Source organism: Chelonoidis abingdonii, chromosome 11 (assembly GCF_003597395.2).
Source record: "Chelonoidis abingdonii isolate Lonesome George chromosome 11, CheloAbing_2.0, whole genome shotgun sequence".
NCBI lineage: Eukaryota > Metazoa > Chordata > Testudines > Testudinidae > Chelonoidis > Chelonoidis abingdonii.
Window position 1 is genome coordinate 6,061,252 of NC_133779.1, and position 24,922 is coordinate 6,086,173.

Consider the following 24,922-nt stretch of genomic DNA (forward strand, 5'->3'; position numbering starts at 1 on the left):
GACCATGCCCCACTCCGGTGCAACCGCCCGGAGCCCCCTTGCTGACCCCCGACCTGCTCCCTGCAGCCCAGCGCCCCTATGACCTGCACCTCGCTCCGCCCCTGCAGCCAAGCACCCTAATACCCTCCCTGCGACCATGCCCCACTCCGGTGCAACCGCCCGGAGCCCCCTTGCTGACCCCCGACCTGCTCCCTGCAGCCCAGCGCCCCTATGACCTGCACCTCGCTCCGCCCCTGCAGCCAAGCACCCTAATACCCTCCCTGCTCCCTGCAGCCCAACGCCCCCTGCTGAGCCCCCACCTTGCTCCCTGCAGCCCAGCGCCCCCTACAGACCCTGCCCCGCTCCCTGCAGCCCAGCGCCCCCTACTGACCCTCCCCTGCTCCCTGCAGCCCAGAGCCCCTTACTGACCGTGCCCCACTCCCTGCAGCCCAACGCCCCCTGCTGAGCCCCCGCCCCGCTCCCTGCAGCCCAGCGCCCCCTACTGACCCCACTCCGCTCCCTGCACCGCAGCGTCCCCTACTGACCCCGCCCCACTCCCTGCAACCCAGCGCCTCCTACTGACCCCGCCCCGCTCCCTGCAGCCCAGTGCCCCTACTGACCCTGCCCTGCTCCCTGCAGCCCCGTGCCCCCTACTGACCCTGCCCCGCTCCCTGCAGCCCAGCGCCCCCCGCTGAGCCCCACCCCGCCCTGCTCCCTGCAGCCCAGTGCTCTCCGCTGAGCCCTGGCCTCGCTCCTGCCCACACAGCACTTCCTGCTGAGCCCCCACTGAGCTCCCTGCAGCCCAGCACCCCCTACTGACCCTGCCCCGCTCCCTGCAGCCCAGCGCCTCCTACTGACCCCGCCCCGCTCCCTGCAGCCAAGCACCCCCCGCTGAGCCCCACCCCACTCCCTGCAGCCCAGTGCCCCCTGCTGAGCCGCTGCTCTCTGCAGCCCAGCACCCCCCAACACCACCCTAGGGCATAAGATTAGCACTGACAGTGAAGGGAGAGCACCCCGTACTGAGCTCCTGCCCCACTCCGTGCATCACAGCGCCTCCTAGTGTCCCTCTGGTGCCAGCACTGACTACCAGGGAAGAGTGCTGTGACACTCTGTACCTCAAAGTAGCACCCTGGGACCCCCATATTCACCGCTGTGAGATGATTATGGTGTGTTTTGTGCAATGCCTTGTGAGGCATCATTTTAAAAGTCTTGATCTGTTGAACATGCGTGTCCTGTTGGATTGGGAAGTTATGAAGTTGTGCAATGTGTGTTACTGAAATATATTGTGAGGTTGGGAAACCCCCAGCTGGCCTTTCAGTGACAACAAAGGACCAGCTATCCCTGGCCAGACAGGTGTTAATAGCCCATCCCGGAGAATCCACTCTCCCAAAGGCTCCTTAGAAAGGGCATGGATGCCAGTCAGGGCCGGATTAATGCCAGGGCTTTAGGGGCTGCAGCCCAGGGCCTCGGGCTAAGGGGCCCCCTGCAAACATAAATCCATAAATATAGACAATTCAGTGGTCACCAACCCATCAATCACGATCGACTGGTCGATCCTGAAGCCTCTGCAAGTTGATCATGACGTCTGGGCTGCTAAAAGTCCAGCGGCACAGCAGGGCTCAGGCAGGCAGCCTGAATGCCGTGGCCCCACGCCGCTCTCGGAAGTGGCTGGCTGCTGGCACATCTCTTGTGGCCCCTGGTGAGGTGGGGGGAGAGTGGTGCTGTGTGCTGCCCCTGGCCCCTGCACCGTCCCTGCAGCTGCCATCGGCCGGTTTCTGACCAATGGGAGCTGCAGGGATGGCACTTGTGGGCGCAGGCAGCGCATAGAGACCTCCTGTCCCCCTCCCCCCAGGGGCGCGCAGAGACGTGCCAGCAGCTGGATGCTTCCAGGAGCGGCGTGGGGCCACAGCACGCAGGCAGCCTGCCTGAGCCCTGCTGCGCTGCCAGCCAGGAGCCACCTGTGGTAAGCACCTCCCGGACAGAGCCTACACCTCGCACCCCCTCCTGAACCCCAACCCGCTGCCCCAGGTCAGAATTCCCTTCTGTACCAAATCACTCCCAGAGCCTGCACCCCTCACCCTCTCCTGCACCCCAACACTGCCCCAGCCTGGAGCCCCCTCCTGCACCCAAACTCCCTCCCAGAAAGAAACGCATACATCAGCTATTCTAAGGTAAGAAGTGGCCTATTTTGAATTAACTGAACTATGTTCAACGTGTTTTAAGACTGAAATGTAACCACAGAATGGCTTTATGTTAATTAAAAGGCAAATTTAGTATAGCGTTGTGACGAACTGGGACTGTTCCTAATGTTTGCTCTGAATACTGTGTTGGTGCCTCAGTGTCCCCTAGGCAGTTCTTAAGTATCTTGGTGGTGGGATAAGGGTGTGTGATTGCTACAGAGGAAGGGGCCAGTGCCCCTAACTGCCGGGCACTCTGCCTCCTAGCAACTGATGGCCTGGGCCCCTCCTCTGCAAAGGTGCCAGCTGAAAGTGTTGGAGACAAAGGGATCAGGTGACCTCCTGGCCCGGGAAAGGAGCTGAGCAGAGAGGAGGGGCTGGAGGGAGGTTAGTCTGGAGCTACCTGGGGATAAGGAGTGAAGTGCAGACCTAGGGGTCTGGCTCACTGCCCCCAGGAATGGACCCGGCCGAGGGGTCTGGTTCGCTGTATCTACAAGCTCTGTTTTAGACCCTGTTCCTGTCATCGAATAAACCTCTGTTTTGCTGGCTGAGAGTCACATCTGACTGCAAAGTGGGGGTGCAGAACCCTGTGGCTTCCCCAGGACCCCGCCTGGGTGGGCTCGCTGTGGGAAGCCCACGGAGGGGCAGAGGATGCTGAATGCTCCAAGGAGAGACCCAGGAGGTGAAGACGTGTGAGCTTCTTGCCCTGAACAAGTCTGCTCCAAGGGAGAGGAGGCTCCCCAAAGTCCTGACTGGCTTTGTGGGGAGCAGTTCCAGAGCATTGCCCGGGGACTCCGTGACAAGCGTTAATAGCTTCGATGTCATAATTGTGATCCTTTTCTTTTAAGTTAGGAAAAATACTTGTACACAGGGGCCCCACACAATCTAATAGCCCCCGGCCCATAGGAGAGTTAATCCGGCCCTGATGCCAGTGGTTCTCAGCTAGGGGCACGTGTACTCCTGGGGGCACACAGAGCTTTCCGGGGGGTACATCAACTCATCTAGATGTTTGCCTGGTTTTACAACAGGCTACGTAAAAAGCGCTAGCAAAGTCAGTACCAACTAAAATTTCATCCAGAGGATGGACTTGTTTATACCGCTCTATGTGAAATGTAAGTACAATATTTATATTCCAATTGATTTATTTGATAAAAAATGAGAAAGTGAGCGATTTGTCAGTATCAGTGCGCTGTGAGCCTGCTGTATTTTCAGGTCTGAATTTGTAAGCAAGTAGCTTTTCAGTGAGGTGAAACTTGGGGGACGCAAGACCATTCCGACTCCTGGAAGGGGCACAGGCGTCTGGAAAGGTTGAGAACTACTGAGGTATGCAATGGAGACTGTCTGACCCCCATGTCACAGCAAGGATCTTTCTAGCAGCTGGAAGAAAGTCTAAAAGAGGGAGAGTGACATCATCACATGGCCTCTTCCCCCCTCCCCTGATCTCAACACCTGGAAGATCATCTGGAAGACAAAGACTTTGAACTGGGGAGATTGGTCCCAGGCTGGAAGAGAACCCAATCTTTGTACTGAGCAGCTGTGAGCTGCCTGTAACATCTGTTAGGACTGACTCAAGAGATGCTGCTTGATTTAAAGCCTGCGTCGTTTGTTAAAGTTAGAATTTAGACTGTGTTTCTGTTTATTTCTTAGGTAACCAACTTGGCTCTCTCTGCCTGCTACCTAGAATCATTTAAAATCTGTCTTTCTGGAGTTAATAAATCTGTTGTGGTTTCGGCTGAAATGCTTGGGAAATCTCAGCTCAGATTCCACTTCCCTTTGACCAAGTGGCGAACTAATTAATGAGTTTGCATGTTCCAAAGGTGTCTTGAGCAGCGTATGCTGGTATATTTCTGGGGTGACTGGCAGGTGCCTCTCTCTGCAGGATTCATGAGTGGCTCATGGAGCATTCATGCAGTTTCGCTGGGTGTAGGCTCCACAGCCTGGTGGCTGAATGATCATGATGCCTGGAGGGGTTTTGCTGTTTGTCACTGGCATAGCTGTGTGTGAGACAGCGCTGGGTGGAGAGTTAAAGTGGCACAGCAGTCCCACAGTCCCAGGTTGTACCCCGGGGATCATAGGCACCAACTTCCCCTCTGCCCCGTGGGTGCTTAACCCCCCTGCCCCTAGCTCCCCCGGCTCCGGCACCATGCTCGCCCCACCTCAATTCCACTCCTACCCCCAAGTCCCTGCCCCACCCCGCCCGGCCTCTTTACCACCCTCTCCCCCGAGTGCGCCGCATCCCCACTCCTCCCACTCCCTCCTGGAAGTCCTAAGCGCCGCCAAACAGCTGTTAGGCTGCGGGTGGGAAGTGCTGGGAGGGGGAGGAGGAGGCAAGGAGGGGGTGGGGACAGGGGGAGCTTGGCAGTCGGTGGGTGTGGAGCACCTGCTAATTTTTCCCCGTGGGTGTTGCAGCCCCGCAGCACCCACGGAGCCGGAGCCTATGCTGAGGATCCCATCACAAATGCCCCCTTCTGAGCTCCCACCCCACCCTGCAGCACAGCACCTCCGACTGCCCCACTGGGGCCCTGGGGTCAGTACTGACTGTGAGGGGAGAGCGCCCCCTAGGAAGCCTCCACCCCACCTTTCAACACAGCGCCCCCTAGTGCTCCACTGGAACATTGAGGCCCGCACTGAGTGCCGGAGAAGAGCGCCCCTAGTGAGCCCCTGCCCTGTTCCCTGGATTTGTTCCACTGGAAGTGCTACCACCACACTTAGTTTGCCAGATCTAAGAGCCAGAGTCAATGCTGCTGCAGTGAGCCGGGGCTCCCAGCTGGGGGCGCCGCCGCGAGGGGTAGCCCCTGCCTACCTGAACTTGTAATCCGTGTAGCGCATCTGGTGAGCCCGGAGTTTGGAGACCAGGATCTTAATGATACGGACGAATATGACAAAGTTAACCTGGGGGAGAGAGAGTAAGTTACCCATGGGGAGGTCAGGGGGCACCACTCCCCACTGGTACCCTCTGCCCTGGGGATGGGCTTGGAGCCCCTGCAGTAGGGCTGGTGTTTACACAGGGGAGGGAGAGAGGCGCTTTATACATAGGGAGGAGAAAGCATCACCCCCCAGACGCCAGCGCTCCCATCCTGCTCCCCACAGCACCCCCTGCTGGGCGAGACCAGGACTGGCATAGCCGGGAGCACGCTTACAGCCAGAGCCCTCACCTCACTCCCCACAGCACCCCCTGATGGGTCAGACTGGGAATGGAGAAGCCAGAAGTTCCCCCTACAGCCAGCGCCTGCCCCTCCCCACAGCGCCCCCTGCTGGGGGAGACCGGGACTGAAGTAGCCGGGAGCTTCCCCCACCGCCAGTGCCTGCTCCCCACAGAGCCCCCTGCTGGGGGAGACCAGGACCGTAGTAGCCAGGAGCTTCCTCCACTGCCAGTGCCCACTCCCCACAGTGCCCCCTGCTGGGGCAGACCGGGACTGGAGTAGCTGGGAGCTTCCCCCACAGCCAGTGCCCATTCCCCACAGCGCCCCCCTGCTGGCAGAGACCGGGACTGTAGTAGCCAGGAGCTTCCCCCACCGCCAGTGCCCGCTCCGCACAGCACCTCCTCCTGGGGGAGACCAGGACTGGAGTAGCCGGGAGCTTCCCCCACCGCCAGTGCCCACTCCCCACAGCGCCCCCTGCTGGGGGAGACCAGGGCTAGAGTAGTTGCCTCTTGGCTGTCTGAAGAGCAGTGGGTGTTTGTAACTCACCAGGATGGCAAGCAGGATGGGGCAGCGGATAATCCACCAATAGGCCATGTTGTCATTTCTCTCCCAGCACCTGGAAAACCAACTCACGTCAAACTGGCTGGGAGGGAGGAACCTGCACAGCCAGGTAGGTGGTGACAGAAGTTAGCAGGTGGCACCCAGGTGGCACCAACCTTCTCTCTCCCCCCCATGAGCACAATTCTGTCTGTGACGCAGATCAGCCGAGGGCCGGCCTTTGCTTCCCACCAGTGCGACAGAATTTAAGGGCAGAAAGGATCATCAGATCATCCGGCCTGAGCTCCTGTGTGCACCTGCCATTAAACCCCACCCAGTCGCCCCCGCCCTAAGCCCGACAACCTCCGTTAGATCAAAGTATTACAGCCCCCAGGAGCCTAAACGCTCATGGGCCACAGGCAGAGAACACCAGGGATCGATGGGCACTGGCGCCCTGCCAATGGCAGGGGATTGATTGGGGGATCCATGCCCCATACCGCAAAGGAAGGGGAAAAAGTCCTCCAAGGCCACAGCCAGTCTGACCTGGAGGCAAATTCCTTCCGCACCCCAAATCCAACCCTGAGCATGGGATCAAGAACCAGCCAGCCAAGCACCAGAGAGAGAATTCTCAGGGTCGCCCTGGCCCACCCAGTCCAGGCTCCCCTCTCCAGCTGTGTAAATGATGCTTCAGAGGAGATTAAAAAACCTCAAACCCAGAATACATCAGGGCAGGGGGTGGGGGGATCCCTTCCTAACCCTTACGGGTGGCTGGAGCCAGTGGTTCTCAAGCAGGTTTCAGGGGGTCCGCCAAGCATGGTCGGCATTAGATTCATTAGGGCCCTGAGCAGAAAGCCAAAGTCCCACCACGCAGGACTGCAAGGAATATTGCAAGGCCCTGAGCCCTGCCAGAGGGGGCTGAAGTTGAAGCCTCAGCAACTTAGCTTTGTGGCATAGGTGCCAACTCCATGGGTGCTCCGGAGCTGGAGCACCCACAGGGAAAAATTAGTGAGTGCTCTGCACTTACCAGCAGCCAAGCTCCCCTCACCCCCCGCCCCCACCTCCTCCTCCCCGGAGCGCACCACATCCCATGCCTCCACCTGCCTCCAGCACTTCCGACCGGCTGACGCCAAACAGCTGTTTGGCAGATTAGCACGCTCCGGAAGGGAGGGGGAGGAACGGGAACTGGAACACTCAGGGAGAGGCAGGGAAGAGGCAGGTCCTGGCGGGGATTTGGAAAGGAGTCGAATAGGGGGGGTGAGGAGGTAGAGTTGGGGCGGGGACTTTGGGGATGGATTGAATGGGGTGGGATTGTGGAAGAGGTGGGGCAGGGGCAGGGCCTCATGGAAGGGGTGGAGTGAGAGCAGAAAAACAGTTGTGGCACAGGTGGGCTGTGGAGTTTTTATAGCAGAAGGAAAAAGATTGAGAACCCCCGCCTGGAGCACAGAAGAGCCTCGGACCTGTCGCTCGCTCTGGCTAGCAGAATTAGCCCGTTAGCTGATACACCAGAGATGGATGGGTCAAGTCCTACAAGTGACTCTCATGCGTGGGTCTGGGGTCGCAAAGTACTGTGAATGCAGCGAGCTCACACGCACACATTTACATGGGTGTGGAACAGGGATGGGGAAAACAGCGTCCGTCTCGAGCTGGAGCCGCTCGGGACGTTTGACTCAACAAGAAGTGACGTTTTCATCAGAATGGAAACATTCGTTTTTAGCCAATTTCCCCCCTCCTGTTTTTGGCAACTGAAGGTTGAGAAATTTTGGCTGAAATCCTAAAATCATTTACTTTTTAAACCTCAGGGTTTGGATTTTTGACGAAAACCTGGATGTTTTCAAAGAAAACAAAATGGATTTTTAAATTCCCCCCCTCAAAACGTTTCCTGGCACCAAACCCTCGTTCCCCGCCCCACTCCCCAGAGACCCTCTGACAAGGTCACCCCAAAGTTCGAGGATTTCCAAGCACTTTCTTTCTGTGCTGGACCCCAAGCCGGAGAGATTTTGCTGGCCGGACTTACTGGTTGTTTTCATAGAGGTATCTGATGATCACCCAAGGAATGACAAACAGGATGGGGGCTCCTGTGGACAGACAGACGCAGCAGTTAGGGTTTTGTTCTCCAGCCCCACCCATGAGATTCCCCCCTGTGTACATGCCCTCTAGCATTTTCCATCGCCTCTCCGGTGGGTACATCTCTGCCACTGGTGGGAGTGCTAGTGGTAGTGGAGACAGGACTCCGGCACGTTACCCACCGGGATGCCTAGAGTTGTGGGTGGAGCCCCTGTCGTAGGCACTACCCTTCACGGCACAGTGGGGCCATGCTGGGGCAAGTATCTAAGGGGGATTCTTTTGGGGGGCTTCCGGATGCAGACGTACCCTGTGGTCCTTTCCAGCTCCCAGCCTGCACTGCCTAGGGTAACCAAAGGGGGTCTCCCTATGCCCCAGCCAGCACTGCAGTACCTCCACCATGCCCCTTCCCGGCCATGCCTGCCTGGCCCCACTCACCCCATCCGACAAGCAGGTAGCCCACAAAGCAGCTTTCCTCCGAGATGGCCATCAGCACAAGCAGGTTGTGCAGGTAGAGCCCTTCCACCAGCAGCCAGTAGTAGTTGGCCCCGACGCAGTACTGGGTCAGGACCTGAGCCAGGCGGCAGCCAGCGGCAGCCTGAGCCCCCGGGGAAGGGGGGAGAGGAACAGAGAGAGGTGGGAATGCTGGAGGGTGGCGGATGGAGGAGCCCCATCAGGTCACAGCCAGCCTATCCCCACTCAGGGCAGGGGCGTCCCCTACAATTGGTCCCCCCATGGTTTGGCCCAAATTCCCACGGGATAGGCTGCCAGCCCTTCCCATGGGGAGGCAACTCCCCTACCCCATGGATCTTCGAGTCAGGAAGCTTTGCCCGGAATCCAGTCTCAGTTTCCCTATACTGCCTTTCGTCCCATTGCTCTGAGTAATTCCCCTTCCTCTCTGGTGGGGACACCGTACAGATACGCAGGTGGATCCCTCCCACCCCCTGATTAGCCCGCTGATCCCACGCCTAACCCTGCTGCCAACGGCTCCTGTTGGGAGTGGGTCAGCCTGGGGCCAGGTCCCCAGCTGGTGTCAACGGGCCAGAGCTCCACTGGTGCTGGGTCGCAGCTGACGCGGCTCCATGAATTTCAGTGCTGATTTAAGCCAGCTAGGGTCTGGCCCATACTGCCTAGCTGCTGACCTTGGGGGTCCCCAGGCTTTCACCCCCGATGTACAGGGTGCTCCCTGAAGTGCCCCACTTGGAGGTAGGGATTCTGCCCCCTCCCCCCTCGGGATCAAAAAGGGGCTCAGTCCCTCAGCCCAGCTGGCTGGATCTGCTCCCCCCACCCCTTCCGGGACTGATGCCCGCGGCTGGGCAGTACCTGGTCCCCGAGGAGATGGAAGAGGTCCCCTTCGTGCTGCAGGTCCTTGGAGAAGCGCACACGGAGGAGGGCATCCCGGGTGAGGATGGAGACGGCCCGCAGCATGAACGAGAGGAAGAGGTTCACGTGGATGTAGTTGCGGGTGCATCGCAGCTTTCTGCAGAGGGGGTGGGACCATCAATCAGGGGGATGGGGGGCAGCCATACTCCAGCATTGAAACTAATCAGCTGTGGCCGTCGACACCGAGCGCCTGCGAGTGTCACCAGGCACTGACCCAGTGCCGGGCCCTTACGCCGAGAGTCCCGCTGAGCCAGTGGGTGAAGACAGCTGAGCCAGCGCGCTGGGCTCTGTGCTGGGGCCCTGGGCATGACACTGACTAACCAGGGTGAAATTCACCAATGCCAGCAACAGACAGCGTGGCCCCAGGAACTAAAAATCAAGAGGAGCTGTCCAGGCCCAGTCCCAGTCTCGCATACTCCGGCTTTACACTGCGGGTCCGGCTCCATGCGCCCCATCCACACAGAGCAAACCAACAGCAGGCGGAGTGTCAAACAGGAGTGACTTCTGCAGTAAAGGGTGTGTCAAGCTGGGGAGCGGCACCCCATCAGGCCCAAATCCAGGATCAGGTCCTTAATTACTAAAAGACACTTGCTTTTTGAAGAGGGAGGCGGTACAGATTAAATCCACGGTCCATACTCTGCCCCTCGACCTGGGTGCAAATCCCGAGTGACCTCAGTGCACTTCCCCCAGGGCTACTGACATCAGGAGCTGGACCATTAACTCCGTCACGCCCACAGGCTCCGCAGTACCTGAAAGCCAGGAGCAGCAGCAGGGCGAGCAGCAGGGAGACCAGCGAGAGGGAGTAGCCCACGGTGTACATCAGCCGGAACTGCTCCAGGAACCGCACCTGCTTCTGCGAAGGGACATGGCGGAGGGTCAGGTCTGAGCCCCTTGCCCCTTCCTTCCCCATCTCCCTGCACCCCACCCCCGCCATTCGGAGCATTTACAGGGGAGGGCGCCCCCTTCTGGGACAATCAGGGACCGGCGAGGGCATTGATCTGCAAACAGAGCGGGGACTCGGCTGCTGGATCCTTCCCAGGCAGCGCCGCATCCAGCCAACAGATCCCTCCAGCGCTGGAGAGGAAGGGGCTGCCAGAGCTCAGAGGGGCTCTGGCTCAGGACGGAGCCGGAGGCTGGGTGGGAGCGGCAGGAGAGAAAGCCGCGTGGCTTGGGAGCTGGGAGCCAGGCTGGGAAGCAGCCTGTGGCTGGCCGGGACACTGACCTGGAAGGGGTGGTCTGTGCTGAGATCCTCACACTGCGAGTGGTCCCTCCAGGGCAGCCCCGACTCGTCCGTCACCCACTGGCCAGCCGGGCCTCAGAGCCGCACCACAAACCCGCCACGAACTGCCAGGGAGGAGACCAGGGAAGCCAAGTGGCAGGTGTGGGGGGGGGGTATGTGGGTGTGTGTCAGCCACAGCCCCGCTGCCCACAGATGTCCCCGCCCTGCTCTTAAAGTGACCCCCCTGGAGCCTGAGTCATGGGGGTGTGGGGACACAAGGGTTAACATCACTGTACTCTGCGTGGACCTGAGCTCACAGGCCTGGTCCTCTGCAGAGCAGTCCCAGGCCTCTACTCTGGATTCCAGCATGTAGCTAAGATCAGAATTGGGCCAGCTTTCACCCGGGGAGCGGGTCCCAGCAGGTGGGCCGCGGGGGCAGGCATAGGAAGGGGGTGTGGCTGGAATGAGCCTCGGAGGAAGGGATATTTACCGTGGTGATGCCAGGGCAGGTACCACGGACAGGGCACCATGGCGGTGGTGTTGGGTAGAGTGTCCTCCCAGCAGGCATACATGTCAAAGGTCCGGTTACACACCAGGCCTGGGAGGGAATGAAGATAAGAGGCATTTAAAACACTCGCATGTCACAGAGACGGGCAAACACCGGTCACGCAGGTCTGGGTGGCCACACGCATACATGTGCAAATCACATTCATACATGTGTGACCCATGCACGGCAAGCAGGCCTAAGCGACCACAGGCATGGGCAAGTCAGGCGCATGTGTGTAAACCACACACACGCTCATCTATACGAAACATGTGCAAATCACTTGCACGTGTGCAACTCACACATACAAACTTGCCTCTGCAAACACAGACACATGAAAATCATATGCACATGTGTAACACACAAACACAAGCCTATAACACAGACATGTGCGAATCACACGTGTGCAAATCACACACACTCACCTCTAAACAGAGATGTGCAAATCACACACACGTGTATAACTCACACCCAAATTCACCACTGTAAACACAGACAAGTGCAAATCACATGCACTCATGCAAACCACACACACAGGAACTCACCTCTGTAAATACAGACGTGCAAATCATACACGTGTGCAAACCACACACACACACAAACATACCTCTGCAAACACAGACACACATGCAAATCACACATACGCATAGAAACATGCCTGCACAGCCACCCCCATCCAGGCAGCCCCCTCATGCCATGCCAACCACATGCATGCACACGCAAAAGAAGCTCACACAGACACCACACTCAGGCATGCACATGGGCCACACCAACACGCTACCCCATGCAAGCACAAACAAGATGGGTTTTCAAACATGGCAATACGTGCTGAGAGGAGGGGCTGGGATGCCCAAGTGGACGCTGGGTGCACTCATGAGACCTGCTGGCCCTACTCCAACCCCGGCCCAGGAGGGACAACCTGCTTCCCTCACCTGCGGGATACGGCTCCTCGGCCATTGTGCGCTCACACTCCTGCTGGTACTGCCTCCAGGCCGCAAACATGTCCTTGGCTGACTTCTCTGAGGAGCTTGCCTGCAACGGGATGGGAGTCAAGGCAATGGGCTCGGCGTGCAGCTGTGTCCCTGTCCCCCTGAATAGACTGCAGCCCCACGGCTCACGTGGAGGAAAATACAACTTCCAGTCCCAGCCTCTCCCAGCAGGGGGCGCTGTGGGGAGCAGAGCAGGAGTGTTGGGTGTGGTAAGAGCTCCCAGCTACTCCAGTCCCAGCCTCTCCCAGCAGGGGGCGCTGTGGGGAGCAGAGCAGGAGTGTTGGGTGTGGTAAGAGCTCCCAGCTACTCCAGTCCCAGCCTCTCCCAGCAGGGGGCGCTGTGGGAAGCAGGGCAGGAGCCGGCTTGTGGGGAGCTCCCAGCTACTCCAGTCCCAGCCTCTCCCAGCAGGAGGCGCTGTGGGGAGCAGGGCAGGAGCGCCAGCTGCGGTGCAGTTGCTGCAGGGGATGCTATTGCACCGAGATGGAACAACGGGGGTCTGAGGTGCTGCCTGGGGGGGCGGGTACTGAGCTAAGTGCCAGCCGTGGTGGGGGCGCCCTGGGGTGCATTCTCACCTCCGCTGTTCCCTGGAGTGACACAAGCAGCAGGAAGAGAATAAAAGGCTCCCACATGCTTCAGCTGCAGTGCAGACATGAGGCCAGCGAGCGGCGTCTGGCTCAGGGATCCTGCAGGCGCCGGCGGTTGTCTTGGTCCCACTCCAACGGAGCTGGGGTGCAGCTGGGGAGAGGCGCCCTAGGAGGAAGCAACCCGGATGGATTGGCAACAGGGCTCCCTGCTGGCCTCAACTGCAGAGCAGAGGCCCAAGGCACCTGCCTCCCTTTCCAACAGATCCCCCATCGGCAAAGCCATGAGCTCTGCCAGCCCGGCCCTCAAGCAGAGGGATCTGATGCCACGGGGATGGGCACAGGGAGATAGACTCATAGACTCATAGATCCCACCCTCAAGCAGGGCTCCGACCCCCTCTGCTTCCCCCCACCCTCCCGAGCAGGACAGGGTTCCCGTGAGAACCCTCAGGCGGCAGCAGCTGGTGGGAAGGGGCTATTTATAGGGCACATTAGACGCGTCGTCCTGCTGCGATCCAGGGCCCTGGCTGAGGGAGCCGGGTTCGGGCGGGTGGGAAGTTCAGCAGGGAGCCCGGGATGAATACAACGCCTGAGACCTGACAGAGGGAGGAAGCTCCTCGGAGGGAAGAGTCTCCAATACACAGTCCACAGACAAGCCTGGGGGCAGGGGAGCAGGCTGCTTCTATGGGGGGGCTGGCGGCTGGGATAGGGTTTTGGGGGACCATCCCAATATTAGGGGCTTTGTCTTATATAGGCAACTATACCCCACCACCCAAAAAAAGTGTCCCAATTTTTCACACTTGCTATCTGGTTACCCTAATGAGGTTCCTGAGATGCAGCCACCTCTGGGGTGGGGCACAGGAGCTGCTCAACTGCTGTCCTGCAGCCCAGCTGAGGACAGGATGTGAAGACTCTTGTCTCCTGTTGAAATTGCAGGAGGCAGGAATTTCATCCCCCCCATCGCCGCCCTTCTAGGAACAGCCGCGTTTCCTGGTGCCGGGGAAGCTCACACTAATTGGGCGGTGTTGATGGGCCATTGACCCCCAGCCCCCAGCGCCACTCTGCTGCCCCCAGCGGTGGCTCCAGGCACCAGCGCTCCAAGCGGGCGCCTGGGGTAGCAAGTCATGGGGGGCGCCCTGCCAGTCCCTGCGAGGGTGGCAGTCAGGCGGCTTTCGGCGGCACGCCTGCGGGAGGTCAGCCGGTCCCGCGGCTTCAGCAGCAATTAGGCGGTGGGTACGCCGAAGCTGCAGGACTGGAGCTCTCTGGCAGGCAAGCCGCCGAATCCGCGGGACAAGGGCCTTCCCACAGGCAAGCCGCCAAAGCCATGGGACTGGGGCCTTCCCGCAGGTGCCCCCCCTGAAGCCACGGGACCGGGAACCTCCCGCAGGCATGCCACCGAATCCGCGGGACCGGGGCCCTCCTGCAGGCATGCCGCCAAATCTGCGGGGCCAGGGACCTCCCACAGGCAAACCACCAAAGGCTGCCTGCCTGCCATGCTTGGGGCAGCAAAAAAGCTAGAGCAGCCCCTGGCTGCCCCAACCAGAGACCAGAGGCTCTTTGCCTCGGAGTGGCCGGCGTTGACGTACCCATGGTTACCACAGCACCGCAGGCCCTGGGGCCTCGGAGCGGAAAGCTGCTCTCTCCCCCAAGGGGGCACTGTCGGGGGAAAGGCCCTGCTGAGCCCAACTCCCTGTGGCCTAAAGAAAGAGTTGGCCCCAGCCTGGCGTCGCTGGCCCCCACCAACCCTCCCTTTGCCCCTCTGCCGCATGGGCCAGAATCTCCCACAGTCCCCAAGTGGATAAGCCCATCCCAGTCCTGAGTTTGCCAGACCTCAGTTTCCCCATGCAAACCCATCCCTGGCTTCTTCACACTCGCTGTTGTTAGCCTGAGGGGGCTCGCGTGGGGGACATCTCCTAGGCTGCTTGTCTTACTTATTCTCTAGTACTCAGGGATGGGGCTAGTGGTTGAAGCTGGGAGTCAGGACTCCTGGGTTCTGTCCCTGGCTCCGGGGTCCACTGGTTAAAGCAGGAGGACTGGGAGTCAGGACGCCTGGGTTCTGTCCCTGGCTCTGAGAGGGGAGTGGGATCCTGCCTTAACTGACTAGCAAACTCCCACTGGTCTTGTCCTGTAACAACCCCACCTCTTGGCAACGGCCTGGAAATAATGCTAGAAAATGAATCCCAGAGGGAATCCAGACAACATCAGACCCACAAGCATGTGAGGGAAGGGGGATTTGAACCCGCAGCCAAGGCACAATCCCTTACAGCCTGAGTGAGGGTTGCTGCCTGGCCAGCTTTGCACAGCCCTTTTTGGAGGTAGCTGGGAAATTTGTATGATGCCCAGCATCAGCTGGACCAGCTCAGAACCGCCCCAGATGTCCTGGGGTTTTGCACCTCAGAGGAGGCGTCCTTGCAGAGCTGACTTCTCCAGCTGTGGGTCAGCGGCAGGTGTTACCCTGGCTGAGGGCTGGGAAGCCAGAGTATTACACAGGCAGACCCCCCACAGCAGGTTCTGCCCCACAGTTACTGTGTTCCCACCCCAGGGTGCTCTGCCTGGGGCTAACACCCCCTGCTGGAGAAAAGCAGCTCTCCAAGTGGTTGGGATGTCGCCCTCTGGTGGCGGGGGGCCTGTATAGCGGGTGGACACTCTAGAGCTGTGGTTTTCAAACTTTTTTCATTTTCAGGCCCCTAAAATATTTCAAATGGAGCTGAAGACCACTTTGGAAATCTTAGGCACAGGGTCTGTTGACCCCAGGTTGAAAACCACTGCTCTAAAGGGATCAGATGCAGGGGGCGGGAAAATCAAAGACCCTCTGTGCCCCACACATGTGACCAAAGTGTCTGGCCCCTGCTAATCCGTCTGGTGCAGACACCAGGATATACCACTATGGCTGGGGAAGGGAGTGGCACATCCTGGAGTTTGGCCAGGAGAGGCCCTGGCTGAGATCAGGACACACGGGGACCGTCATGGCTGGCCTTGGACTTTGCTCCTGGGATAGGCTGGGGAGATGCAGCAGGTGGGTGGGGCTGCCTGACACAGGGGACCAAGCCCTTCCCAGAATGTCCATGGTCCTGGAAAAAGCACCAAAGGCTGCTAGAGACCCAGTGGTGAGGGAACTGGCCCTGCTTGGGCTGACAGCAGGGTTTGAACCTGCAGCCCCCTGTGCTGAACATCCCTGCTGCAGAACTGAAGAGCCAAGCCCCAGAGTTGGCTGCTAGAGCTGACCCAGAAACAGTACAGCAGCCACATGCATGGGGCAAAGACCTTCTTCCCCTAGTATGGGACTTGCCAACCCACCCCAGTGTCTGTTGGGCCCAGGTTGAGGCTGTTGGGGATGCTGAGTCAGCAGTGGGGAGAATGTGGGGATCTGTCTGTACCCAGAGCAGTGGCTATATGACTGCTTCTCCTTGGAACCAAGGACCGGGTGGCTCGAGTCTGGTAAGAACCAGCCCCGGACCCTGCCCCAAATCCTGGGACCCTGTGGAGGGGACATGAGCACCATGCGAACACCAAAGAAACTCCTGTCTCCTCTTGCCCTGTGGCACTCCACAAGCCCCTCTCTGCCGGGGATCCCAAAGCACCCCAGGGAGTCAAATGGGGATAAACTGGCCAGGAATCATTGAGGCTGGAAAGGAGATGGGTTCTAACCATCAGAGGAGGGAGGTCCTGGGACAGCCTCCTCATAGCAGCAGCTGGGGGCAAACTCCTAATGTAGCCTGGAGTCAGCTCTTGATCAGTCTCCAACCTAGACTCTAGGACACGGCTCCCCAGAATCCCAATGGCTGGATCTCCTGAGGCCCATCAGCGTCTTGGGGATTTTCGCCAGATTAGGGCCATTATCCCTGTTGTACAGCCAGAGATACTGAGGAACAGAGAGGGCATGTGGTTTGCTGCAGTCCCACAGCCTCTGAGTACCAGCTCTGGGATAAGCCTCTGGACTGTCCTGATCTACCCACAGGCCCCACAGCCCCATGCTTCAGCAAGGAGTGGCAGAAAGCACTTAGGTAAAAAGGGATCAACGAGAGCTGGGCAAAGTGTGTCCCTGCCAGCAGAGCAGAAGGCATCCCGGTGAGCACTCCCCAGCTGATGGCCCTGTGTCGATGGGCTTTGCTGCAATGTTTAACTTATGTATGGCCCCAGATACTACAAACAGAAGGGTGCGTATGGGGATGGAGAGATTGATAGGCATATATAAGGATGAATGAAAGATAGATGGATGGATGGGTGTGTATGGAGGTGGATGGACAGATGTGTAAGGAAATAGATGGACAGATGGATGTATGGGTAGATAGATGTGCATGGAGATGGATGAATGTGTTTGTGTAGGGATGGATGCATAGATAGATGTATCAGGAGATGGATGGATGGATGGATGGATGGATGGGTGTATATGGAGATGGATGGATGGACAGATGTATATGTAAATGGATGAATAAATGGATGGGTATGTATGGGGATGGATGCATGAATAGATGTGTAAGAAGATGGATGGATGGATGGACGGGTATGTATGGGGATGGACGAATAGATAGATATATAAGGTGATGGATGGACAGGTACATAAGGGGATGGGTGGATGGATAGATAGATGTGTATGGTGATGGATGGATGGATGGATGGATGGGTGTATATTGAGATGGATGGATGTATGTTTATTGAGAAGGATGGACAGATAGATGCATAAGGACATGGATGGACAGGTACATGTGGGGATGGATGCACAGAGATGTATGGAGATGGATGGGTATATATGGAGATGGATGGACAGATCGATGTATAAGGGGATGGATAGACAGGTACATGTGGGGATGAATGGATGCACAGAGATGGATGGAGATGGATGGCTGTATATGGAGATGGATGGACGGACAGGTACATGTGGGGATGGATGGATGGATAAGGGGATGGGTAGACAGGTACATGTGAGGATGGATGGATGGATGGATGGGTGTGTGTGGAGATGGATGACTAAATGGATTGGTGTATGAGGAGGTGGATGGAAGTCCTAATGCCCAGTCCTGTGCTTTAACCACTGGACATTACTTCCCCTTTTAGGTCCCCACCACTGAGGAGGTGGCAGTGGAGGAAATCAGTCACAGGAGAAGCACGGAGCCAGCCATGCAAACCGGCTGCTCCATGTTCCCGTCTCTAATCAATCACCCGCCAGCTCCCCGGACACTGCGCAATAATATTTACTCTGCTAAAAGCCACCGGGGAAGCTAAAAAATCAATGTTAACTTTTCGGCGTCTCCCAGCATCCGGCCACTCACGTCAGAGACAGCTGAGCTATGGGCAGGCAGGGTTGGAGGGCTGGGAACCCAGGAGAGAGAAAGGCCAATGCCCCCTCACCCGAACCACCAACTCCTCCTAAAGGATCAGAACTGTCAATCTCCTAGGGAGGAATCCTGCCCAGTCCCCTCCCCTTTGGGGGTGTTTGCGCCAGAGTCTACTCCAGCCCTTAGAGCCCCCCTCACAACAAGGCCTGGGGGTGGAAGACTCCTCCCCCTCCCCCAATTCTGTATGTGAAGATCTCCAGCTCCCAGCCAAATCACGCAGCCATGTGTTGGGGGTGAAGGACTGGCAGTGGGGTCTGGGGGGACAGGGCACCGCACGGGGAGTCAGGACTCCTGAGTTCTACTCCAGGAGGGGAGTGGGGACTAGTAGTCAGAGCAGGTGGGGCGCTAGGTGCTAGGACTCCTGGATTCTATTACCAGCTGTGGGAATTAGTGGTGAGAGCAGGGGGGGGCTGGGTGCTAGGACTCCTGGGTTCTATTGCCAGCTGTGGGAACTAGTGGTCAGAGCAGGGGGGGGCTGGGTGCTAGGACTCCTGGGTTCTGTTTCCAGCTGTGGGAACTAATGGTCAGAGCAGGGGGGCTGGGTGCTAGGACTCCTGGGTTCTGTTCCCAGCTCTGAGGGGCACTTCTGCTCTGGTCTCAGTCTCTTTCAAACTCACAGCTCGTTGCCTGAGCCCTGGCCAGCCCGGCGTTGGCCCCCTGGCAAAGCCGTGTTCTGCTGCTACCATTCTCCTCATTTATAAACTAAATACAAACCTTCTGATTTGATTAAAAAGCCCAGCTGCAATTCGGAATGGGAGCCAAGCGCCGAGTGCTCCCCCGCCCATTCCTGGGCACCCATCCCCATTACACTAATGGACAGCAATGGCCAGGAAGCTGAGCGGGGGCTCGATTCTGCTCTGGGCCCGATGCCGGTATAAAGCCAGAGGAACTCCGCTGACTACAAGGCAAAGGCTCTATTCTAGTTTTTCTTGTGGGGTCTTGCCCAGCATTTTGGTGTGTGCTGGGATCTGGGGTCCCTGCCCCTCCGGAGGGGTCTGACCCACCATGCCTGAGCTGGGATATTCAGGTTTTGGCAGTGAATTCTAATCTGTTCTGGGTCTCGCCCCACGGGCCTCCTTGCTGTGTCAGAGCTCTGTGGGCATCTGCAAGGGGCAAATGAAGCAGGATCCACCTCTTGATTCTTTGGGCCTCCTGGCGGTGTAACTCCCACCCCTCCCTAGCCAGCAAAACCATCACGGCCCAGCCTGACACTCCCCCTCCAAACCCAGCTCGGGGCTCCCACTGCGTGGCTGGCACTGGGCAGCGATGCCTGGTTGACAGCCCCGGAGAAGGCCAGGCTCATTCATGGGCCAAGCTTCCCACACCTGTGCCCCCCAGCCTCTGCCAACATGCCTCCCCATGCCACACAGGGCCAGGGCCCAGACAGTGGTGCTGGGCTGGGAGAGCCTCCATCCCCAATTCTTCAACCCTCCCCACCCCCCATTCCCACCCAGCCAGTCCCCTCAACCCCTCAGCCATGACTTTTGCCCATAAGTGGCAGCTCCCTTTTCTGAAAGTGCACCCCCTTAAATTAAACACCAGTGGGGCCCAACCCAGATCTCATTGTCCTGCAGTATCACTGCTTGTGTCAAGGGAGCAGTTCTGGACCAGAGCCAGGGGAAGCTGACAGAAGAGTTCATCTCCATTCTGGGGAGAGCCACGATCCAAAACTTGATTAAGCCTAGTGTGAAATGAGATCAGAATCTGCTGACCTCCCTGTACGCAGAGAAGAGAATCCAGGTGGCCCCTGCTGGAAATGGGGATCTGGATTCAAACTGACCATGGACAGAGCCCAGAATCCGGACTGATCCCTGTGTACAGAGAGCAGAGTCCAGAGAGCCCCATCTGGAAACAGGGATCCAGATCCAAACTGTCCCATACAGAGACCAGAATCCGGATTGCTCCTTGTGTGCACAGACTAGAATCCAGATTGATCTCTGCATACACAGACCAGATTCTGGATTGATCCCTGTGTACAGAGACCAGGGTCCAGAGATCCTCAGCTGTAAACAGGGATCCGCATCCAAACTGACCTGTACACAGAGACCAGAATCCAGGCTGAATCCTGTGTACACAGACCAGATTCTGAATTTATCCCTGTGTACAGAGACCAGAATCCGGATTGATCCCTGTGTACACAGACCAGAGTCCAGATTGATCCCTGTATAGAGACCAGGGTCCAGAGAACCCCAGCTGTAAACAGGGATCCGCATCCAAACTGACCCGTACACAGAGACCAGAATCTGAATTCATTTCCTGTGTACACAGACCAGATTTCTGATACCCCCTTCTGGAAATGGGGATCCAGATCCAAATTGACCCATACACAGAGACCAGAATCCCAACTGAGTCCTGTGTACACAGACCAGATTCTGAATTTATCCCTGTGTACAGAGACCAGAATCCGGATTGATCCCTGTGGACACAGACCAGAGTCCAGAGAACCCCAGCTGTAAACAGGGATCCGCATCCAAACTGATCTGTACACAGAGACCAGAATCCAGATTGATTCCTGTGTACACAGACCAGATTTCTGATGCCCCCTGCTGGAAATGGGGATCCAGATCCAAACTGACCCATACACAGAGACCAGAATTCGGATTGATCCCTGTTGACAGAGAACAGATTCCAGATGCCCCCTGCTGGAAATGGGGATCCCAATCCGGATGGCCCCCTGTGGACAGAGACCAGGACCTCAAGAAGGGAAGTGTAACCAGTGTCTCTGAGGTCCCTGGGCTGGATTTTGCTGTGCTAAAGAGACGCGAGTGGGAGCGCAGACAGCCCGAGCCCTGCTAACCTCCTAGAGCCCTGCAGAAGTGATCCCGCTGCCCGGCCCCCCATCCCCAGCGCCCCCCGGCTCCTTGGTGCCCCCCGAACTCCCCAGCGCCTCCAGGATCATCGGCGCCCCCCCGCTCCCCAGCACCTCCCGAACTCCCCAGCGCCCCCCGGATCATAGGCGCTCTCCGGCTCCCCAGCACCTCCCGAACTCCCCAGCGCCCCCCGGATCATCGGCACCTCCCGAACTCCCCTGCGCCCCCCGGATCATCGGCACTCTCCGGCTCCCCAGCACCTCCCGAACTCCCCAGCGCCCCCCGGATCATCGGCACCTCCCGAACTCCCCAGCGCCCCCCGGCTCCTTGGCGCCCCTCGAACTCCCCAGCGCCCCCCAAATCTCCTCGGCGTCCCCCTGAACTCCCCAGCGCCTCCCGGATCGTCGGCGCCCCCCGAACTCCCCAGGGCCCCCCGAACTCCCCAGCTCCCCCCGATCTCCCCAGCGCCTTCCGGATCATCGGCGACCCCCGAACTGCCCAGCGTTCCCCGAACTCCCCAGCGTCCCCCGATCTCCCCAGCGCCTTCCGGATCCTCGGCGCCCCCCGAACTCCCCAGCGCCCCCCGGATCATCGGCGCCCCTCGACGCACGCAGCCCCTTACCTGTGCGCTCCGGCGAAGCGCCGCCTTGCGCCCGCAGCCTCCATCCCCGAGCCCCGCAGCCTCGGGCGCGCAGCGAAGTTTAAAGGGGCGCTCTCCCCCCCGCCTGGAGCTGGCAGCGCGTGGGTGACTGGGGAAGGGGCGGGGGTTGATTGATGCAAGAGAGTTGGGGTGTGTGTGAGTGTTAGGGGGAAACGCTGGAGTTCGCCGGGATCCGGCTCCCTCCCTCCCCGCGGCAGCTCAATAGCACCTCCCGCCAGAGCCCGGCACCTCCCCAAGGCACCTCGCCCAGGGCGCACAGTGCGGACCAGTCGCGCAGAACCGGTGCCCGGGGGAGGGGGTGCCGCAGGGGCTCTCATTGGGCAGTGCAGGTGCCAGTCTCAGAGGTTAAGTCAATTTATATTAACCCTTGCAAGGGCGGAGGGGGCTTGTGTCTGAGAAAAAAAGAAAGAAAGAAAGAAAAGATGTTCCCAGTACTAGATAGATGTTGTTGCTGCATCTTTTTCATAGGTACCTTGCAGTTTCACAAAGCGGGGTTGGCATGGGGAAACTGAGGCACGCAGCTCAGGAGTAACTTGCCCAGGCTTCCACAGGGAGGCAGAGCTGGGAATGGCCTTCGGGAGCTGTGACTCTCAGCCTGTGGCCAGTCCCCTGGGCCCCATTACCACTGGGTCACACAGCCTTTAGTGCACAACTGACTTACGCCAAGATCAGCAGCTGAAGCCAGGCAGTATTTTCCCCAGGAACTGAATTGGGAGGAGGATCGAATTTACAGGGGAGGTGAGGGCCAGCGGGTCAGACCTTGAGGGTGAAGGTGGGTTGAGTGGCACCACAGTAAAAACTGAAAAAAATGTTTCATGACCATTTTATTAGATTTAACTCATGTTGTAAAATTGTCATGCAAATGAAAGCTGGCTACTCAAGTTTTCTATGGAGCACAACGTTTACATCCTTCTTGCTTCTTGTTATAATTTTGAACAACTCTGTTAATGAACTTCTTGAAAGCAGTGCGTTCATCTTTGGTGGCTTCTTGTGTACCCGGTACGCAGAAGGCGACGTCTTTCAGAACACAAAATTCTATTCAGTGAGGAAAAAGAGCTCTTAGCTCTAGCTGTTGTGACTGAGAGTAGCAAGAGATGAATTCCTACTTCTTTCATCCCTGGGAAATGTAGCACAAAGATTGGGTCAAGCCACTAGTGACGATAAAGAAGAAGTTGAAGTCAAATCTTTATTCATTCATTCGGCGTATGATATTTCACTATGTGTTCACATTCTCTCTTCTGTCCTGATCACATGGAAGTCCCATTGCTGGCAGTGCCTCACTCCGCTCAACTGTCGATATTTTATACGATGCGGATCTGTAAAAGCTAGTTAGAGGTTAAGTGGAGTCCAGAAGTCGCTGTTGTAGGTTTGTAAGAATCAAGTGTGAGGGAGCAGGAAGCGGGGCGGATTTGACCTGGGAATGTTGCATAGGAGTTACATTGGGGATGTGGGACTTCCCTTGAAGGAAGCTACCTGAGCTGTAATCTGAACCAGGAGCGGGGTTGGGAGAAGTGACACCTTCTGGTCGGGAGACTGAACGAAGGAGAGGAGGAGCTGGGGGGAGGAGGAAGAGACCAGCTGGAGGAGGTTTTGTTTTCAGTCTTGGGCTGAGAGGGTGCAGTGCAGGGAACTCCAAGCTGGGGTCTAAGCTCCCTAACCCCTCCAAAAGGACTTGGTTGAGGGGTTCTGGTTGTACCTACACTCTCCGCTTGGGACTGTGTTCCTGTCATCTAATAAACCTTCTGTTTTACTGACTGGCTGAGAGTCACGGTGAATTGCAGGGCTCTCCTGGACAATCCCGCACACTCTGTGACTCAAGTCTATGTACTTTTTCAGCTGGCCTTAACAAACACTTTTGTCCTCATCACTTATAGAGTCACAGATTATTAGGTTGATAGGGATCCCGCAGAAGCTCATCTAGTCAACCCCTGCTCAAAGAAAGCCTCCAATCCCACTTCCCTAAATGGGGGCCCCCTCAAAGGATTGAACTCACAACCGTGGTTAGCAGGCCAATGCTCAAACCATTATAAGTGCATTCATTAGTCAAACTTCTGGACTGAAGTCTTTGCTTCTTCAGGTAACATTTCAATGATAATGCTCTGATTGATCCTCAGCAAGGGCGCGCCTTCTAGGCAATCCCGCGATCCTGGAATGGGCCTGCACACTAAGAGGCCCTGCGGTGTCGAGAAGGGACCTGCACCTTCGCCCTCTGTCTTTGGCGGCATTTCAGTGCAGCTCTTCTGATCGGCTGCACACCTAAAGCCGGCCCTGATCCAAGGGTAGCTTCTATTGATGGACAAAGTTCTTAAAATACGTGTCAGGGCGGCTCTAGGTATTTTGCTGCCCAAGCACAAGCAGGCAGGCTGCCTTCAGTGGTTGCCTTGTGGGATGTCCCTGGTCCGCGGATTCGGCAAGCCACCTTGCGGAGGTCTGCCGAAGGCAACGCGGACCAGGACCTCCCGAGACGTGCCGCCAAATGGCAACTTGCCTGCCGCGCTCGCAGTGACGGCCAGAGCAATAGCACTTGGCTGCTGGAGCTGAGCTGCCCCGATTTACTGTTTAGCAGTTCTGGATGACATTGTTTAAACGATCCAATGCGTTTTAACAGTAGACTTACAAGAGGAGAATGGCGAAATTAAGTCTTCTTCTGAATAAGAGCAAAAAATCCACCAGCCTCACTACGGAGATCCGTCCCATGCTCGGTAGATTACTTTCTAAGCTTGTAGTAAAACCTGTTTGGCAATAAATTTTTAAGACAACAGCCAAGATTCACGCATTGAGAAGCCAGTGGCGTTTGCTTCAGTTGGATTGAATTTGAACTTTCAAACCCATTTAGCATTTCTATTTCTCAGTTCTTTTGGACGTTCTGGGGGGAAAAAAAAGAGGCTAAATGATAGACATTAAATTTATGGTTTTTAAAGTATGTAAGATTCTTGTAGCTTCATACTAGTTGCTGGTGGGAGATCATAGAATCATAGGACTTGAACAGGGACCTTAAGAGTTCATCTAGTCCAGTCCCCATCACCTCGTGGCAGGACTAAAGTATTATGACAATCATCCCTGACAGGTGCTTGTCTAACCTGCTCTTACAAACCTCCAGTGATGGAGATTCCACAACCTCCCTAAGCAATCAATATCCAGTGTCTTACCCACCCTGACAGTTTAGGAAGTTTTTTCTTAATGTCCAGCCTAACCTCCCTTACTGCAAGGTAAGTCCCATTCTTCTTATGTTCCTTAACTCAGAGGTTAAGAACAATTTTTATCCCTTTCTCCTTGGTAACAATTAACCCAATTATTTCATTTTCCTTTATGTCATGTATTCTAGACCTTTAATCATTTGTTTGCTCTCCTCTGGATCTCTCCAATTTGTTCACATCTTTCCTTGAAATGTGTGCCCAGAACTGCGACACATCTACTCCAGTTCGACCCAATGCATAGTCAGCTGGAATTTAGAGCGGCAGAATACCTTCTCGTGTCTTGCCTTACAACACTCCCTGCTAAT

The 24,922-nt window shown here is 57.2% G+C and overlaps 1 protein-coding gene across 1 annotated transcript in view; it reads right to left on the reverse strand.

Annotated features, from left to right (window-relative positions):
• The window catches only part of GIPR (gastric inhibitory polypeptide receptor), a 19,145-nt gene extending 6,303 nt beyond the window's left edge, over positions 1-12,842 (reverse strand). The window contains 10 exon segments of the mRNA XM_075070454.1: positions 4,960-5,048; positions 5,846-5,915; positions 7,851-7,911; positions 8,336-8,495; positions 9,221-9,377; positions 10,030-10,133; positions 10,503-10,624; positions 10,990-11,097; positions 11,976-12,075; positions 12,605-12,842. Of these exon segments, the coding sequence (XP_074926555.1) occupies positions 4,960-5,048; positions 5,846-5,915; positions 7,851-7,911; positions 8,336-8,495; positions 9,221-9,377; positions 10,030-10,133; positions 10,503-10,624; positions 10,990-11,097; positions 11,976-12,075; positions 12,605-12,661 (1,028 nt within the window). The 5' untranslated portion in view covers positions 12,662-12,842.
• Positions 12,843-24,922: the final 12,080 nt, after the last annotated feature.